The following is a 16350-nucleotide window of genomic DNA, read 5'->3' on the forward strand; positions in this document are numbered from 1 at the left end:
TGTGAAATAAGTAGGTGTTATGTTTTGGGTATGTATTCTGCCCGTATCCGTTGATGACAGCAGAACTAATTCTGAAATGTACGGAAACATCGTACCTGTAGTATAGGCCTGGCACAGCATCATCAGAGGAACCTTTAGCCAATCACCAAGATATATATAGGTAATATACCAAACCCCTTCCTGTCTTTTCCTTGATTTCAATACAGATTATTTTGCTGTAGAATCTGAATAAAAACAACACAGAATGGTACAAGATTAGAATGAAAGAAAGGTTAGAATGCAGTAAGAAGTTACACACAGCTCTTAAAAAAAACAATTAAGGACATGATAAAATACGCATTTCTTTAGAGTCCCATTGAAGATCCGTGCTTTATTAATGTACAATTAAATAATTTGTAATGAATCAATGCTTGCGCTCGGGAGTCTAATAACAGCATTACCCGTCCCCTCGCGTGCCCCCCACCTTCCCGCGCACAGTGGTTCGAGGGGGCTGTCTCTCAGTGATTGAATCCAGCTGTTGTCAGAAGTGCTCAGGGTACACGTTAATTTCCATTGCTAAACTCTGCTATCTTTGCAGTGAGAGACCAGACCGTTTTGAAAGACATTCCCCTTGCTGTTCGTCCATATTCCGAGGTTTCGGGTAGACTGGACAGCGGTTATTCAAATTCTGGTCTCGGTTTTCGCGTAAAGGCGCGGAGTCGGGGGCGGTGTGGCAAGAATAGCCCACCACATGCGCATTCGAGTCTCCCCTTTGCAACAGTGGCAAGGCGATCAACAGTTTTCTTAATCAGAAGTATCCACGGGCCGCTGGGTTTTTGTACGTACGTGGCTGGTATTCCTGGACCTATCAAAGGTAAGTGAATGATGTTTGTTGTGAACTAATTGTTACCAAGTAAATCAAATTTGGTTTCATACCTGAGCCATATAGATTGTACTTTTATAACACACATATACCCCAATCTTACATTGGCACAGACGTACGCAGTTGTTGATGCATCATGGTCTTATTAAAACGACCTTTAGTTAAAGGACATGACCTGTCGAAAATACAAGAGACGAAAGTTGAGATTAGCTAACGCATTATTATGCATCCTTGTGGATTTCTGTAAATTTCGTTTCGAATATGTATATTGTGTAGTATTTAATACCAACGTCATATTTTCAGAATGTTGACAGTTCTGGTGTTGGCTTTATGTTGCATCCATTCTGGGAACGGACAGGTAAGATGGATTATGTTCTGCATTCAGTACATTTCTGTATGGATCTGTTAAAGAATGATGGACATTAGAGGAGTAAAGCTTCAGTAGCGGATTATGAACTGTGGATGTGACAATGAATGAAACAAAGCTACTGTAAAATTCTGATCAGCAAGATCATCTACTGACTCATAAAAAATAAAACATTCAGAGTTTCTATTGCTGTGTACTTGCTGTCACAGTTTGAGCCTTTAACTGTGTCAGAATAAGGCTTATGGCCACCTAGAAAAGAATATGCATAATCTATTTATTCATATTTCTATGCTTGGCCTCTTCTTGTTGTCCTCTCTAGACCTGCACAGAGGGGTTTGCCTATGACCGCAGAGCCAGAGTGTGTGTCGGTGAGCTCACACACACACACACAAACACCCGCACACAATATTGCTCCTGTGTTCCACAAGGCTGTGCCCTGAATGCACACTAGGTGCCCGAGGCAATTCTCCCCTCAACTCCTCACTTTCTCCCCAGACATCGACGAGTGTCGTACGGTGCCGGACGCCTGCAGAGGGGACATGCAGTGTGTGAACCAGAACGGGGGCTACCTCTGCATCCCCCGGGGGCTGTACAGCCAGCCCACCTACCCTCGGGCAGGGGAGAGGGCAGGAGGCAGGGTGCCAGCCATCGTGGAGCGGGAGCCTGCCTACTCAGACACCTCCCGGGGCTATCCGGAGGCAGAACCGTACCCCCTGCCACCCCCTCCAGGCCCCGTGGCGCCCAGCTACCCCATCGTGAGCCGCTCCGCGCCCTGCATTTTGGGGTACACCCTGTCAGAAGATGGCACCTGTAATGGTGAGTGGTGATGTTCGTGTCCAGGGATGTACGCGTAGCTGGCTAGGCACTAGGAAACTTTGTGTTACTAGACATTACACTGATTCCAGACTGGCCAAGCAACAATGGGGTCCACTGGCACAGATGTCCAGTGGCCCAATTTCAGAACTTCCATCCCCATGTCTAATAATTCTGTCATGAATCGGCCCAATAATAATAATAGTAATAATAATAATACAATACATATTTATATAGTGCTTTTCAGGGACCCAAAGACACTGTACAAAAGTGACATGGAACAGAAAACAAACAGAAACAAAATAAATACTTTGGGAAAACAACGAAGATTTAGAGTGTGGCATTTGCCGTGGCTATGGGTTGGCTATTTCGAACAGATGAGTCTTGAGGCGTTGCTGGAAGATGGGGACAGTCTCAGAGTCACGGATGGTTTTGGGGAGAGAGTTCCAGAGCCTATGGAGCAACCCTTGAGAATGCCCTGTCACCAAAGCCTTTGTGCTTGGACTTGGGAATTAAATGCACCATTTCTTTGTCACTGGAGTCTTTAATGCAGGTTAATGTAGTAGCATAGCAGATATATTTCATGAATATCCGCTGTTGGGAATGGGCGCAGATTCATTTTCTATGAACTGTCCATTGTTCCGGGTTCCTTGTAGTGCAGAATTACTCATACCGAAGTCAGTTGGTGTTATTCCTATGTACTTATTGCACAGACACGAAAGCCTGCAGATTGTCATGGGCTGAGCATGGAGTTGAAGACAGGAAAGATGGAAGGAAAGAAGAAGATTGAGAAAGAAGGATAGAAAGATGAGAGGAGAGCCGAGCTCTATTAGGGCATGTTTCAATCAGTCTGGCTAAATCAAGCGTGACGCTGTAATAAGCAGGGAAACTCCTGTCTCTGACCGACACAAATACCCTGCCTCTATGGGAAGGAAAAGCTTTTGAGCGATTCTACTATGCTAAAACCTTGTTTGGGTAAACCACAAATCTTATGAGAGAACGAGCTGACATTCCACACCATCTGCAATGCCCATCACCCACACACACACACACACATACACACCAATGCACACACGTACACACAAACACACACACGTCCACACAGACACAGCCAAACTATGAGGTCATGTTAGGTACCAGATTTGTGCTTTTGGTGGTGTAGACGCGCCCCATTGAGAGCTGACCAATAGGCTTCACCCACCAGTGTCTGCATGCGCTCTTGTGTCTATGTGTGATTGCTACGTGTGTGTGTCAGGTGTGTGTGTTGGTTGTATTTGTGTGTGTGTGTCTGTCTACTTGCGCCTCTCACTGAAAGGCTTCAGTACGTAAATGTTCGCTTTCTTGCTTGCTTGTTTGTGTGAGAGTGTTTATTTGTGTGTGTGTGTGTGTGTGTGTATGTGTGTATGAGAGAGAGCAGTGTGACGCTACAGGTTCGCTGAGTTAAACTGTAACCTGTTGGGGGGTCAGGGACTTCCAGACGTAACTTCCTGGCTCAGCCAGTTGGGCACAAGTGTGGCTTTGTCCTAATGTCAGAGCTCTCCCATGTCAGTAATGGCATCGGTCATTAAGCTTCTACACTGTTTAAAACATCAGCATAAGATGATGCTTTTGGAACTACCTGGGAAACAATCACTCTGTCATCCTGCTGGTTTGTTTTTGACCCATTTGTCAATGTCATGAGCTCATGCCAACAGGCTAGAAGTTCTGGAGAGCTGGAACTGAGAAAGGAGGAGTTTCTATGTTGACTCAGGGTAGTAAATCACAAGCCCTTAATTGGTCATGTTGGTTTAAATAGTTTTTATTAGTCCTGTAGCGTTAAATAAAAATGCAAACATTACATTTTGGAGCAATTTGGCAGAACCATCAGTCACAAGACCGGCATGACTTTGTCATAGCCGTTGAATAAGTGATGCCATTCAGTTGTGACAAGCTGACATCATCCGACAAATGCCTTTTTGAAACAAACTGTTAGCTGGTTGACCAGTGTTCCATTTGTGTGATGTCATTGTCAGGAGTGACAGACAGACACTTGGTTTACTGTATTTATTTTAAATGTGGCATGTTGGAAAAGGGAATGTATTAAGTAAGTTACTCTCTCTCTCTCTACACACACACACACACACACACACCTCATTAAACCTGGTCCATGTGGTGTCAGCTTCAGGCCTGTCTATATAAGGAGATGAACTGAAGTGCTCCCAGTGAGTTCCAAAGTTCACATACACACACATATACACGCACACACACAAACAAACAAACACACTCACACCCACACAGTTTGTCCTTCCTCTCTGGAGTCTTTAGTCTAGATTAGTGTGGTGGAGTTTTTGCTGCACATTGGTGTAGTGAAGTTATTACTACATATTGCTTCTGTGGAGTTAGTACTACACATAATTATAGTGGAGTTAGTACTACATATTGCTGTTGTGGAGTTATGACTAAACACTGGTGTAGTGGAGTTATGACTAAACACTGGTGTAGTGGAGTTATGACTAAACACTGGTGTAGTGGAGTTATTACTAAACACTGGTGTAGTGGAGTTATTACTAAACACTGGTGTAGTGGAGTTATTACTAAACACTGGTGTAGTTTAGTTATTATTAAACACTAGTGTAGTGGAGTTATTACTAAACACTGGTGTAGTTTAGTTATTATTAAACACTGGTGTAGTGGAGTTATTACTAAACACTGGTGTAGTGGAGTTATTACTAAACACTGGTGTAGTGGAGTTATTACTAAACACTGGTGTAGTTTAGTTATTATTAAACACTGGTGTAGTGGAGTTATGACTAAACACTGGTGTAGTGGAGTTATGACTAAACACTGGTGTAGTGGAATTATTACTAAACACTGGTGTAGTGGAGTTATTACTAAACACTGGTGTAGTTTAGTTATTATTAAACACTGGTGTAGTGGAGTTATTACTAAACACTGGTGTAGTTTAGTTATTATTAAACACTGGTGTAGTTTAGTTATTATTAAACACTGGTGTAGTGGAGTTATTACTAAACACTGGTGTAGTGGAGTTATTACTAAACACTGGTGTAGTTTAGTTATTATTAAACACTGGTGTAGTGGAGTTATTACTAAACACTGGTGTAGTTTAGTTATTATTAAACACTGGTGTAGTGGAGTTATTACTAAACACTGGTGTAGTGGAGTTATTACTAAACACTGGTGTAGTGGAGTTATTACTAAACACTGGTGTAGTTTAGTTATTATTAAACACTGGTGTAGTGGAGTTATGACTAAACACTGGTGTAGTGGAGTTATGACTAAACACTGGTGTAGTGGAGTTTGGCAACATTCCCACTGGTTCAGAAGGTACCAGTTGTGTAGCCACAACCTTTCCAGCTAGCAGTGGAGTGATCTTGCAGTTTGTTCTTAACTCCGTCACCTTTGTAGTGTTGAGATCTTTCTAGTGATTCCATTACAACAAGCGAGCTCAACAGAGTTCCAGCAGAGTACGACAGCATTTTGTGACGTTACTCTGTTATATTTCTCAGCTATGACATTCTTGGACATAAATGAACTGTCTGCCCCGATGACAAAATGTGTAGAATTGCATGAAAATTCGAAAATGTTCCTTCCAAGACCCGCCGACATAACAGACAAACTGTATATTCACCTCATCTGTGGTGTGGTCTGTGTGGGGACTCCACCTCTGCGCCACCACAGAACGGGTCCCTGGGCCCATTAGCTTTCAGAACCACTGTGACATGGTACATTGTTTAGGGAGTGGAGCACCGTTCGGGATTTAAACAAACCTTCACTAGCCATCCAGCAGATTTTATCGCCTATCACAGCTGTCGGATGAAACAGAAACATTTCACTTCACATGGTCCTAGTTACTTCTCCCCCCTCAGTCCCTCCCTCCGTCCCTCTCTTTCCTCTCCTTCTTCCTCTCGTTCTGTCCGTCTCCGTCTCTCTCTCAATCTCTTTAAAACCTTCTTTCTTTCATTTACTAATCTTTCTCTCTATCTAAACAGCTGTCTCCTGCTTTTCTTCCAATTGTTTCTCTGTCTTTCTTTTCATTTCTCTGTTTCTCTTTCATCTTCTCTCCCTTTTTCCCTCCATCCTCCCATCACTTTCAAACTGATTTCATTGTCTGAGAACCATGTTCCACTGTGTGGAATGTTGATTAGTGAAATCCACATAAGGACATGGTATGTGGTGACTACAGCAGTGTGTAAAACAAGGGATTAAGTCTAAGTCCACATTAGTCTTTAACCTGGTGTAATGAGAGTTTGAACCTGATAAGGAATCCATTACTGATGTCCTGTCTGTGTGGATCCCAGCAAACAAGACTGAGCACAGGACATGCCCATACAGTGGGTTCAGATACTGAGCACAGGACATGCCCATACAGTGGGTTCAGATACTGAGCACAGGACATGCCCATACAGTGGGTTCAGATACTGAGCACAGGACATGCCCATACAGTGGGTTCAAGACTGAGCACAGGACATGCCCATACAGTGGGTTCAGATACTGAGCACAGGACATGCCCATACAGTGGGTTCAGATACTGAGCACAGGACATGCCCATACAGTGGGTTCAGATACTGAGCACAGGACATGCCCATACAGTGGGTTCAAGACTGAGCACAGGACATGCCCATACAGTGGGTTCAAGACTGAGCAAGCTAATTATAGGGGGTTCCTCAGGGATTCTTTAGGAAAGGATGGTTAACAGTGAGACCGTAACACTCTTTAAATGTTCCTTGCAGTTAAAAAACGTTGATATTTTAGTGGTAAATTAAATGGAAAGGAGGAGGTTCCTACAGTATTTTGAGACAGGTTTTATTGAAGCTCTTTTTGAAGAACTGTGAGTGTCCTTTCAATATACTGTATCTAAAATGTTGTTTTCCCATTACATTATATAGTGGATGACCACAGTATCAGAAACAAAAGTCTTCTCTAGAACCTAAAATGATTCACCTTTCCACCTTTGGATAACTTTGAGAGTCATCCATTTCGGTTCCAGTTCCCTTTTGGTTTAAGGTCAAAGTATTTTCATAAAGGATTCTATGTGGAACCCAAAATAGTTATCCATGGAAGCCATTTTTCTACCACAGAGAAAGTTGAAAAAACCCATTGGAACCTCTGAGACGATATGGCCTCTTATAGTGTCTTGGGAAAGATTCAGGTTCCATTTGAAGCAACTCTCCTGTATGTCATCTTGTGGAAAAGAAAAATGTGTAGGGTAACACGTGTGAGAAAGTAACCAACAGCAACTGCATACTCTGTAAAACACTGGGCCTAAAACATTACAGCAACATACCTCAATAACACATGGTTGTATCACGTGGAATCTGTAAGGTCCTATTCCATACAGTAATATGCGTCTAGTGTGAGCATGCCGTTCAGTCCACTGATCAATATTGATGTTCTGTCTCTCCCAGACATTGATGAATGTGTGACCGACTCCCACCAGTGCAACCCGACCCAGGTGTGCATCAACACGGCAGGCGGGTACACCTGCTCATGTACGGAGGGATACTGGCTGGTCGGAGGCCAGTGTCAGGGTAAGACACAACACATGGATTTGACAGGTCATCAGTGGAGTTAGCGTGACCTTCACACGCCCTGGTCTAAGTGACTTCCTGGTTGGATGTGCAGTGTGGACAGAAACGTTCGCCTTCTAGCAGGAGCAACCATGTTTTTCACTTCTTAAATTAATGGTGCTCCTTGAACTTAGGGCCGGCAAAGCTAAATAGCCCCATAACGTCAAAGATCCAACAACACATTTTACAGTGGATATTAAGTACTTTGTCTGAGCTTCTGTAACCCCTCGCTGGTTCTCCGGTCTGGCCAAGCTGTTCTGTTTGTTATCACACTGCCTGCTCAACCAGGGATTATTTCCTGGTAACGATGCGTGTGGAAAAGAGTGCATTCACAAGCCAACAGCTACGATGGAGCTTGCAGGCGCCAAACCCGCAACAAGGAGGCGTTAGAGTGCAATAAGCCAAGGCCCAACCCCATCTGAAATCCTATGCAGTTCCACTTCACCTGACATCCTATACTCTTGAGGCCCAGGCCGCAGCTTTCTGGCGAGGAAGTTAGACCGTAGACTTAGACCTCTAGAGAGCCCCGATTGCGATATGTTTTTATTCCTCCAGACAATGAAATCGTTGTTTTTCAGGGGCAGGCACCTACAGGAAAACAATGCATGTCAGGGTGGTGGCGTGGAACCGCATGGAACAGTTACTGTTATTATGCACTCTGTTTCACTGGAGCGTCAGACGGTTTTTTCTCGGCTGCTTCCTTCCATTGTCCAGATATTGACGAGTGCCGTTACGGTTACTGCCAGCAGCTGTGTGCCAACGTGCCGGGCTCCTACTCCTGCTCCTGCAATCCCGGATTCACCCTCAACCCAGACAGCAGGACCTGCCAAGGTACACACACACACACACACACACACCTGTGGTATGCCGCCGGTCATTATTTAGCATTAGCGTGTATGGAATTAATGGCGTCATCCCCTATCCCTAGATGTGGACGAGTGCGCGGACGAGCCCTGCTCCCACGGATGTTTCAACACCTACGGGTCCTACATGTGTAACTGTGATGAGGGCTTTGAGCTGGCGTCCGATGGGACCACCTGCAACGGTGATGACGACCGATCTTTGGGACCTTTGGGCGCTACAGATGCGGGGCCCGATTTTAATCAGGAAAATGTCACACTTGTAGTAAATCTGTAGTAAATCTGTAGTAAATCTGTAGTAAATCTGCGTAATAATGAATATTTCCTGATGCTGGTCCTTTAGCATAGCTGCAACAGGAATCTGAAGAGACCTTGTGTCCCAAATGACACTCACTATATTCCCTATATAGTGCCCTCCTTTTTTTTAATCAAAAGCGATTTATGGAAATGGCCATCATGGTGTCTGTCTAGGATCCTTCGTTATCCGTTCACCACATTTAACGTCGTCAGGTGCATCTGCGTTTTAGTAGCGACACTCTTATCCAGAGCGACCAACCACACTGAGTGTCTACGTTTTCATACTTTTTGGATTCTGTCCTCAAGTGGCAACTGAACCGGCAACCTGCTGCTGCAAGTTCCAAGCTCTACGAAGTGAGCTACCACAGGACAAATAAAAAAGCACAATAATTTAGCACCGTGTTAGTCCTCTTTGCCCGTAACTGCCAGAACTTGTCAGGGCGTTGATTCTACAAGGTGTCAGAAATGTTCCTCAGGGATGTTGGCCCATGTGGATGTGATGATGTCACACAGTCACGGCAGACTGGACTGTTTTACAGTAATGCTGTGAACAGGCCGTTCCGTCTCATACAAAAACATACCGCATTGGGCTGCGGTCTGCAGACTTAACAGGGGACTTAAATGAATGGACCTGGGATTTGTCAGACCAGCCAATGTTTGCATGTTTTAGCGGATTGGAGTGGAACCCTTTGTGGTCCTCTGCTGCACTGGCCCATCCACAACAAGGAGTGAGTGATTTGTATGTTCTGAACATCAGCAAAGTCATTTCTGAAGAAATTCTCAGTTACAATGTCAAATTTTTGAGACTTGTAACTGGAGCCTCCAACACAGAATATCATACCATGCAAAATATTGCTGAGGTCATTTGTTTTGCCTGTTCTAACGTAACTGAATGCCAAAATTCCTGTCTGCCTGCTTTAAATAGCAAGCCACACAGCCATATGACCTACTGACTGCAGGAGTGATCCATTTTAATGACTGGCAGGTGTACCTAATAAACTGGCCACTGGGTAATTATCTGTTTCGACAGTCCGTTTGCCACTGGTGTGATGGTTTCTGATGTCATAAAAATTCCTATGATGTAATGTGATGTCTGTAAGGATGACTTTTAACTGACATTGTGTGTTGTGTGATGCCTGTAATGACAACTTCTAACTGACATTCTCTGTTGTTGTGTGATACCTGTAATGACAACCTCTAACTGATGTTGTGTGTTGTTGTGTGATGCCTGTAATGACAACTTCTAACTTACATTGTTTGTTGTTGTGTGATGCCTGTAATGATGACTTCTAACTTAGATTGTTTGTTGTTGTGTGATGCCTGTATTGACGACTTTTAACAGACATTGTGTGATGTAGTGTGATGTCTGTAAAGATGACATCTAACTAACATTGTGTTTTTTGTGATGTCTGTATTGACGACTTTGAACAGACATTGTGTGATGTTGTGTGATGCCTGTAAAGATGACTTCTAACTAACATTGTGTTTTTTGTGATGTCTGTATTGACGACTTTGAACAGACATTGTGTGATGTTGTGTGATGCCTGTAAAGATGACTTCTAACTAACATTGTGTTTTTTGTGATGTCTGTATTGACGACTTTGAACAGACATTGTGTGATGTTGTGTGATGCCTGTAAAGATGACTTCTAACTAACATTGTGTTTTTTGTGATGTCTGTATTGACGACTTTGAACAGACATTGTGTGATGTTGTGTGATGCCTGTAAAGATGACTTCTAACTAACATTGTGTTTTTTGTGATGTCTGTATTGATGACTTTGAACAGACATTGTGTGATGTTGTGTGATGCCTGTAAAGATGACTTCTAACTAACATTGTGTTTTTTGTGATGTCTGTATTGACGACTTTGAACAGACATTGTGTGATGTTGTGTGATGCCTGTAAAGATGACTTCTAACTAACATTGTGTTTTTTGTGATGTCTGTATTGACGACTTTGAACAGACATTGTGTGATGTTGTGTGATGCCTGTAAAGATGACTTCTAACCGACATTGTGTGTTCACGTGTGATGTCCATAAGGATCACTTCTAAATGACATGGTGTTTTGTTGTGTGATGTCTGTAGATCTGAATGAGTGTGGTTTCTCCGAGTTTCTGTGTCAACATCGCTGTGTGAACACACCCGGGTCCTTTCAGTGTCACTGTCCAGGAGGCTACTATCTCTACGAGGACGGACGGAGCTGTGAAGGTAATCAGGACACCTGCTCTGCTCTGTGTTTGTGTGTCTATGCCTCCTGTTGGAGAATCACCGTGGTCTTTTCCTTCCTTCCTTGCATCTTTTCTCATTGTCTCCTCGGGTGAAGAACTTGAGGAGAGGAGGTTATTGAGATTCACCTAGTGTCCAAATGCTTCATAACCAATTTTTTAATGTCAACCTTTTGTCATGTGGTTACTGCTGTTTGTTGACAATGTTATAATCGTGTTTTTATTGTTATTGTTGTTGTTGTTGTTGTTGTTGTTTTTCTAACCGTCATTCATTGTTGTGTGTTTGATTTTGAAGATATCAATGAATGTGAGACTGGTAACAACACGTGTACAACAGCACAAGTATGTTTCAATTTCCAGGGAGGCTATACATGCTTGGATCAATTAAAATGTGATCCACCATACATAGAACTCAGTGACAAGTAAGTAGCAAAACTGTCTGTGTGTTGTCTGAGGGCTGTGGGCTTATTTTACACTCATAGGGCTTGTTTACACTATGCTACACAAGTGTGAAGACAATTTCGGAACCGCGTCAAGATTCTGTGACGTGCGCACGCATTAACGCTCAATTCTCCGCCATTGGCCGACACAATTCCGCATGTTCTCAAAAATGCCGGTGCAAATTCAAGCGCCATGGGAATAACCATGCAAGCCAAGTCTTACTAGCGTTCGACTCTCTCTCTCTCGTAATGTCAACAAGCCCCTTTTCAGTGACTGTCTACTTATACTTATGAACGACTAGTCCTTATATGTGGTCTTAGTACAGCCGTTATATTGTCAATACTGTCACACTACCACAGGACCTTCTCCACAGAATGTGTTGATCTTTTCCCACCCTCCAGTCAGTGTATGTGTAGTTCAGAGAACCCAGCCTGTAGAGACCGGCCCTTCACCATCCTGTATCGTCACATGGACCTGTCCTCGGGCCGCAGCGTCCCGGCAGACATCTTCCAGATGCAGGCCACCACACGATACCCCGGGGCCTTCTACATTTTCCAGATCAAAGGGCCGGGCAACGAGGGGCGAGAGTTTTACATGAGGGTGAGTAAGGGAGGGTGTCAAGAGAGAATAGGTTCCACATGGGGGGTCAGTGAACATTAAGTTGGTCACCATGGATATAAAGCCATGGAGTTACATAGGGATTGCATCATATGTTAGAAATGTTGTAGGCAGTGCTTGGTGTAGTTGGGGCCAGCGTTTGGTGTAGTTGGGGGCAGCACTTGGTGTAGTTGGGGGCAGCACTTGGTGTAGTTGGGGGCCGCACTTGGTGTAGTTGAAGTCCTATAGTGCTATAATGACCAGCCAGGCTGGGGTTGTCCACAGGGTCCTATAGTGACCAGCCAGGCTGGGGTTGTCCACAGGGTCCTATAGTGACCAGCCAGGCTGGGGTTGTCCACAGGGTCCTATAGTGACCAGCCAGGCTGGGGTTGTCTACAGAGTCCTTTAGTGATCAGCCAGGCTGGGGTTGTCTACAGGGTCCTTTAGTGACCAGCCAGGCTGGGGTTGTCCACAGGGTCCTATAGTGACCAGCCAGGCTGGGGTTGTCCACAGGGTCCTATAGTAACCAGCCAGGCTGGGGTTGTCTACAGAGTCCTCTAGTAACCAGCCAGGCTGGGGTTGTCTACAGAGTCCTTTAGTAACCAGCCAGGCTGGGGTTGTCCACAGGGTCCTATAGTGACCAGCCTGGCTGGGGTTGTCCACAGGGTCCTATAGTGACCAGCCAGGCTGGGGTTGTCCACAGGGTCCTATAGTCACCAGCCTGTCTCTTTCATTAGCGTCTGTACTCCTCTGACATTTCCACTCATTACAGCCGCACCATCATAAGTCTGAGTGATCCGCTTTTCTCCCAGCTTCAGTGGTTCCAGCACACCCTTGATACTATTAGAGAGGCAGAGTTCAGTTTTATCTTTGACTTCCACAAACTACAAAAACCTCTCTGTCACTGTATTGTCAGGCAACATGTATCGTGATACAACCACAATTTGTGATTTACAGAAGACATCAGTTGTCTCATCTGCCTGAATGGCAACAAATGATGTCTCATCCACTTGCTTGGCTATCTCCTCCCTGTACATACGTACAGTCTAACAGTTCGTTTTGTACAGTGCTAGATGTCCCTTTGAGGATGGGCTGAGCGTCATAGTGCCTCTGAAGTCTCGTATTCCCCTCACACATAGTCTCGAAAATGCATCTGAATATTACAGGATTCAGGGAGTCCACCGATTCGTCATGCCCCTGCAGTGTGGTTTCACCTTTTCCACACAGTTTAATACATGTTATGATCCGACTGAGAACGTACCTGTTTTCCTCCACCTGTTTGTTATGCTGCTCAATGGAGCACCTGTATGCAATGTCAACTTGGGCTGTGACATTTACCCTTCCAAGTAAGCCCAATTTCACAGCATTGTCCAGATGACTCCCATTGCTCTCATGTTTTGCAATCCTCTCAGAAAGATGTTTCAAATCTTTGTAATCCGTCCTCGACCAAGTACCATCTCCACAAAATACAAGACATGGAAAACAGAAGAGTGCATTCTTCTTATGCTAACCGTTAGCCACCTTTTCTTCAAAAAACACTCCACGTTAAACCTGCAGTTACTTTTACCAATCTGTTTGAGGGATGACAATATCACCAAGTCGCTTTACTTCAACTTTCTCCTCCAAATTATGGGTTTCAAACCGGTGCTCGAGTATGAAATCCACTTTATTCATTTTCTCAAGTTATCTGGCGTTTGTGAAGCTAACAATCTACCCTCCTCGGCATTTTTGCCGACTAATGTTGGCGCCAGACAAACAGACAGCCAATCAGGTCTGAAATACGGAATGGTGCTGTAGTGGGGCTACTGGCTTTCAGCCCCACTTGGCATCAAATTTGTGTGATCTACATTGATCACACTAACATTGCGAGCATGCGTATTAATATTTTCACACGTACAATGTACATTGCAGTGTGAGAGAGGGGCTAGCCCCACATTCACGCTTAGCCTATGGCCTACTACTGCGAACTAGAATTGGCAGAACGCAGTCTGAAGCAGCAAGGCAGGGACCAATGAACATGAAATAAAATCCTAACACTAATGATATGCAATATAGGAAGATGCTATATTCATAGATAATAAATTATAGGAAGTAATCTTTGAGAAATTAAAATTTTGTTGCAGTTCTTTCTGTTGACAACAGGTGGGCCATGTTGGGTACGACCAATTACCAAGCCATTGGCAACAGAGCAGGAAAAGACACCCAGGCTAATTCTAGAAAAGACAAGCACCCATGCTAATCCTAGAAAAGATAAGCACCTAGTTTAATCCCTAGAAAAGACAAGCACCCAGGCTAATCCTAGAAAAGACAAGCACCTAGGCTAATTCTAGAAAAGACAAGCACCCAGACTAATCCTAGAAAAGAAAAGCACCCAGGCTAATCCTAGAAAAGACAAGCACACAGGCTAATCCTAGTAAAGACAAGCACCCAGGCTAATCCCCAGAAAAGGCTAGAGCCCCGGCTAATTTAAAGTTCTAATGAATCAGCAGCAGTGATGTACTGTATATTGTTACAATAAACTGAAATCCTCTCCTCTCTTTCCTCCTTCCTTCTCTCTTTCTCTCAGCCCACTCCTCTTTTAGCAATAAATAAAGCATAAAAATGCCTAATATTTACTATATATATTCAATTAAATGGCCTTGTGGAAACCTTTCGATCTCCCTCTCTGTCTCACTCTCTCTCCCTTCTATCTCCTTCTCTCCTTCCCTGATGTTTTCTCTCTTTTTATAACAGTTGTTTTATAACTGATGTTCTGACGTTCTATCACTCTCTGTAATACCTATTGATGTTTTGAGGTTCTCTCTTAACAATAGTTGACAATGTTCTGAGGTTCTCTCTTTATAATAGTTGACAATGTTCTGAGGTTCTCTCTTTATAATAGTTGACAATGTTCTGAGGTTCTCTCTCTTAATAATAGTTGATTTTCTGATGTTCTCTCTCTCTCTCTATAATAGTTGATGATGTTAAGAGGGTCTCTATATAATTGATGTCCTGAGGTTCTCTCTCTCTATAATAGTTGAGGATGTTCTGAGGGTCTCTATATAATTGATGTTCTGAGGTTCTCTCTCTCTATAATAGTTGATGATGTTCTGAGAGTCTCTATATAATTTATTGTCCTGAGGTTCTCTCTCTCTATAATAGTTGATGATGTCTTGAGGTTCTCTCTCTATAATAGTTGATGTTCTGAGGGTCTCTATATAATTGATGCTCTGAGGTTCTCTCTCTCTATAATAGTTGATGATGTTCTGAGGGTCTCTAAATAATTGATGTCCTGAGGTTCTCTCTTTCTCTTGCCTTACAGCAAACCAGTAACGTGAGCGCCACGCTGGTCTTGTCCCGGCCCATCAAGGGTCCAAGGGTGCTGGTTCTGGACCTCGAGATGGTAACCGTCAACAATGTCATCAACTTCAGAGGCAGCAGCATCATACGACTCACAATATACGTGTCAGAGTATCCCTTCTGAGGCCCGGACCCATGACCTCTGACCCGTCACCACTCCGATCCTCCTGTCACAACCATTAAGGATATTACCCACAATCCTTTACTCTTCAAAATCTACCGATCTACCTTCTCTCATCGGGCAGCTCTGCTCTACTTCATTCCCTGGGTGATAGTGTCTAGGTTTACAGCCGTTGTCTCAGCACACTGTCGCCTGTTGTTGTAGGGCCTGGGGACTCCTAGCTCCCATGTCTCTCCACATCAGACTGCTACCGGACTGTAACTGTTATCGTCACAGCCCCTCTGTGATTTCATTGGTCTCACCATCGTTGTCGTCAGAATAAACATTCAATACATTTTCACCTGTTTCTGTCGGAGAGAAGAACCACCACCAAAGCATCAACACACCCACACGTTCATTGGACTCTGTTAAAGGTCTCTACATTACGACTGCTGACCAAACAAAGGTCCACACAGAAGGATATTTATGTTCTTTGCTAAAGGCTTTGTCTCTTGTGTCCTTACTCTTTCAGCTTTTTTAATGTTCCCCTTGTTCATTGATTGACAGTCGGGGGTTTGTCAGTATTGGTTGTTAACAAGCTGATATTCCTGTTTTACTAATTCACATTCACTAGCTATTTCCTGTCAGTCGTTATACTTCATAGCTGTGAATGTGAGCTTTACCATATGTAAGTTAATGTGTTATCAAATCTAGGGACCAATGTATGTTCACAAAAAAAGCTATTGACCTTAGAAGACAGACGGTTTCATCCTCTGTCTGACTACCCTGGTCCCCGGTCTATTCTCCCTGTCTGTCTGACTACCCTGGTCCCCGGTCTATTCTCCCTGTCTGTCTGACTACCCTGGTCCCCAGTCTATTC

The 16350-nt window shown here is 43.8% G+C and overlaps 1 protein-coding gene across 1 annotated transcript; it reads left to right on the forward strand.

Moving 5' to 3' along the window:
- Positions 1–494: 494 nt before the first annotated feature.
- On the forward strand, positions 495–16346 carry fbln5 (fibulin 5). The gene is made up of 11 exons (XM_010879421.5): positions 495–853; positions 1166–1220; positions 1549–1597; positions 1725–2045; positions 7448–7570; positions 8324–8440; positions 8538–8654; positions 10854–10976; positions 11289–11415; positions 11836–12034; positions 15333–16346. The coding sequence occupies exons 2-11, from the start codon at positions 1167–1169 to the stop codon at positions 15492–15494; spliced, it is 1392 nt and encodes a 463-aa protein (XP_010877723.1). The 5' UTR covers positions 495–853; position 1166; the 3' UTR covers positions 15495–16346.
- The last annotated feature ends 4 nt before the right edge of the window (positions 16347–16350 follow it).

The sequence above is a fragment of the Esox lucius genome, chromosome 15, assembly GCF_011004845.1.
Source record: "Esox lucius isolate fEsoLuc1 chromosome 15, fEsoLuc1.pri, whole genome shotgun sequence".
In the NCBI taxonomy this organism is placed as follows: Eukaryota; Metazoa; Chordata; class Actinopteri; order Esociformes; family Esocidae; genus Esox; species Esox lucius.